This window comes from Chrysochloris asiatica, unplaced genomic scaffold, assembly GCF_000296735.1.
Source record: "Chrysochloris asiatica unplaced genomic scaffold, ChrAsi1.0 scaffold00056, whole genome shotgun sequence".
NCBI lineage: Eukaryota > Metazoa > Chordata > Mammalia > Afrosoricida > Chrysochloridae > Chrysochloris > Chrysochloris asiatica.
Window position 1 is genome coordinate 13,483,726 of NW_006408574.1, and position 4,109 is coordinate 13,487,834.

At 48.1% G+C, this 4,109-nt stretch overlaps 1 protein-coding gene across 1 annotated transcript; it reads right to left on the reverse strand.

Moving 5' to 3' along the window:
* Positions 1-2,199: 2,199 nt before the first annotated feature.
* Positions 2,200-3,895, reverse strand: TMEM261 (transmembrane protein 261). Its single transcript, XM_006863844.1, has 2 exons — positions 3,637-3,895; positions 2,200-2,264 (listed from the first exon to the last, which is right to left on the reverse strand). Exons 1-2 carry the CDS (start codon positions 3,893-3,895, stop codon positions 2,200-2,202), a joined length of 324 nt encoding a protein of 107 aa, XP_006863906.1.
* Between the last annotated feature and the right edge of the window lie 214 nt (positions 3,896-4,109).

Consider the following 4,109-nt stretch of genomic DNA (forward strand, 5'->3'; position numbering starts at 1 on the left):
GACTTTGGGCAGCCCCTGGAAGGACATCGTGCTTGGTAGACAGGCAGCGAAGATAAACTCAAGATAAACTGACACATCGCTGCAACATCAAACAGCAATGACTGAGGACAGCCCAGGACAGGGCAGTGTTTCCTTCTGTGGTAGGTAGGGTCCCTGCGAACGGGAACTGACCTGAAGGCACCGAACTCCCACATGGAAGAGAGTTCTGCCACTGAGCCATCGTGGTCCATGTATGGATCTATGGTGGAGGTGGAGTCGGTTCTGACTTACCATGACCCTGTAAAAGGTTTCTGAGGTTGTAAATCTTTATGGGAGCAGAAAGCCTCATCTTTCTCTCAAGGGAGAAACCCATCTTCTCGGTTTGGGAGAAAGTCAGCTGCTACCGCTGACGCTGAGGTTAGCAGCCCGACTCATAAGCACTATGCTACCAGAGCTCCTTATATACGTCTACTGCTGCTGCTGCTGTGTGCATGGAGTCGGTTCCAACTCATAGCGACCCTGTACAGGGTTTCTGAGGCTGTAAATCTTTATGGGACCAGAACGCCTCATCTTTCTCCCACAAAACAGCTGGTAGTTTCAAACTGCTGACCTTGCAGTTTGCAGCTCAATTCATAACCGCTACTCTACCAGAGCTCCTTATATATATCTACACAAGTGTACAAATACATGTAGGACTTTGTTTATAGAGAGAGGGAGAGAGCTTTCATATTATTGCTGATGATACATATCGCCACCAGTCCTGGTATGGCACTGTACCATAAACACTGGACAGCACGATCGGTTTGAACTGTAAGGTTGCAAGGTTGGTGGTTCAAATCTACCAACCGACCCTATACATGGTCCGAGTCGGAACCGACTCAATAGCACTAAACAACAACCAACCATGAAATCTGCTGCAGACAGTGCCAGAGCCTAGATGCCATTGTGAGGAGAGCTAATCGTGAGAATATCTCTGCTTTGAAAGATGCTTCGTGCTATTTTACCAAGAGGACACAGAATCTCAGTTAAGAAAGACGGGCAGCAACCACAGGTTTCTCTAGAAAACAATCAGCAAGTTCTGAGTTCTCAGCTCCAGCAGAGAAACATTTCTAGAACTTGTGGAAAAGGAACCAGCAAAGTTTTTATGATTACCACAAGAGGTTCCAAATCTTGCTGGAATAGTTTGCCATGGAGTCTTTTACTATTGGCTGGTTTTTAGGATGTGCTGTTTCTAAACAGTGAAGTTTGATCTCCTTGGAACTATACTGTTGTTGTTAAGTGCCGTCGAGTCAGTTCCGACCCATAGCGACCCTGTACAGGGTTTCCTAGAGTGTAAATCCTTACGGGAGTAGAAAGCCTCATCTTTCTTCCGTGGAGCGGCTGGTAGTTTCGAACCACTGACCTTAAGGTTCACAGCCCAATTCGTAACCACTATGCTACCAGAGCTCCTTTGGAACTATACTAGTACTATGTTATTGTTGTTAAGTGCCATGGAGTCAGTTCGGACTCACAGTGACCCAAGGAGTGGCTGGTGAGCTTGAACTGCCAACCCTGTGGTTCAAACCAACTTTGCAGCCCAGCACATTAGGACCTGCTGAATGGCACACAAGTCACTTGGACCTTTTAAGGTTCCTGCCAACAAGATAACTTCAGAGTAGCTACAAAGCTCTTACCAGGTGAAGGACTGCATATACCTTGGTTAACTAAGTTTGAGCAGAACACAGCAAGTTTCATATACTGCAGCATACTGCAGGGGAGTCGGCAGTTCAATGGCACCAGCTGTTCACAGAGGAGGAAGCTGTCCGCGCCTTTAGTCTCGGAACCCTCTGTACAATGGCTAGGAGTTGGAACAGACTCAATGGCAGCGGGTTTGGTGTTTTGGTTTTGCTCCAGGGTTAGGTTGATACCAGGTATGGAATCAATTATGGGTGAAATAAAAAGAACTAAAAAAAAAAAAAAGTCTATCTCATTTCTTTTTTTTGTTTATTATATATTCTTCCCCAGATCAGACACACAATCTGGGCTCTTCTGAGGGATGTACTGACCCCTGAGGAACCTGAGAGGGCCCACAAGCCCTCCTGGCCAAGAAGCTGTCTTTTCAGTCTCTGAGTCTCTGCAGGGCTGAACTCTTTCATGTGTCTGTCCATACCCATCCAGGAGTCCCATGCTTGCTGTGGGTCAAGTCGGATACGGAGGATGACAAATTCATCAGCGGTACTTTCAGTCAGCCCGATTAAATTTTCCTTTGGGGTCTGCCAGGATGACTATACCCCAAGACGCAATGCCTAAGGAAACAAATGAATCAGTACCTTAGATGTCAGTTAAGCTTTAGTTTATAATGCACCTTCACATGTGCCATCTAATTTAACCTTCACAAGCCGGATGGGAGATGTATTACCATTATCTCTTTCATTCAGAAGAGGAAACTGAAACTCAGAAGGTGAAACAGTTTAGAGAAAAAAAAAGAAGTGTGTCCTGATACTTTTCCAAGCAAAGGGCAGCTGGGTGAAGAAGGTTAACACTCAGGTTTGAAGTCAAATGACTCATTACATTTCAGAACCCATAACCTCATGCCAATCACTAAAGAATGTTAAAGATAAGGCCCCAGTATTCAGGAGCACATCAACTAGGCTTCGAAAGCACATCTAAGATCTGACTTCAGATCCCAGGCTCTTAAACCAAGGTGAAGTGCCCTCATTCTGGCGTTCTTCAGGATTTGCAGGAATTGCACAGGCTTTGGTTCCATATAAACCTAGGATCAAAACCCAGCTGCCATTTCCTGCCAGACTGACCTGAAACAGGATAAATGCTTTGATGGTTTACTCAGCAGTAAAATGGGAATTCTGTAATCTCATTTTAATACTTGGAAACCCTGTATAGGGTCACAATGAGTAGGAACCGACTCCACGGCACATAACAACAACAATAGCAGTTTGCTGTTGTTAAGAGCTGTCGAGTCAGTTCCAACCCACAGTGACCCTATACAGGGTTTCTGAGGAGCAACTAGTGAGCCTGAACTGTTGACCTTATGGTTCAAACTGGTTTGCAGTCCAGCGCATTAACCCACAGCACCACAAATGTTGTTGTGTTAAAGTGCCACTGAGTCAGTTCCGACTCACAGTAAACCAGTATAGGGTTTCTGAGAAGAGGCTAATGGTTTTGAACCACCAACCTTATGGTTAGCAGTCTATTGCTTATCCTTCAGTGCCACACCAGTAAGAATAAATTGCTCTTGTTGTTAAATGCATTTGGGTCAGTTCTGACCCATAGCGACCCTGTATAGGATTTCCGAGGAATGGCTGGTGGGCTTGAACCGCCGACCTTGCTGTGCGAACCGGCTTTGCATTCCAGCGCATTAACCCACAGCGTCACATGGGGGTGCAATCGAGTTCGCAGTCCTGGGGTGGCGCTGCAGGATCAGCACTGGATTGCTAACCACAAGGTTGGCGGTTCAAACCCACCAGCCGCTCCTCGGAAACCTACACGGGGTCACTAGAGTCAGAACTGACTCCACGGACATTAACAACGACCATCACATTCTGAAAATCACTATCACTGAAGAACACTGTCCCAACACACCTGGGTTGGGAGTGTGCCCGCCACGTGACCAGCCCGAGCACCCCGCCCCCGTCCACGTGGCCGCGCCCCGATTCTCACTGAGGCCGATGACCATCTGTAAAATGACCCCGGGACTAGGGGCATATCCGAGCTTCATGGGCTTCCGCGCCGTCCAGTACACGTACCCGCCCGCCCCGATCAGCCCCGACCCGGAGAGCACGCGGCAGCTCCAGCAGTTACTAATCAGCGAGCCTTGCACTTCGGGGCCGGAGAGGGATGCGGGACTGGCGGGCGCGGTAGCATCAGGAGGCGCCGTGATCCTCCTTTGGTCCAAAGGCTCCGACAGGAAGGAACCCATGTTTAGGTACTCGGCCTCAGCCGTAAAGCCGACAGACCAAACTGAAGTAAAAGTTGCCGCCGGAAAGCAAAACGCCCTCGCGCTGCACCGGAAGCTTCCCTGCGGGTCGATGGGAAATGTAGTTCCGGTAGCCTCGGAAAAAGATGGAGGCTACCTGCAGAGTTCCCACCCCAGGAATTCTGATTTACCCAATTCTTTAACAGTCTCACTCTCA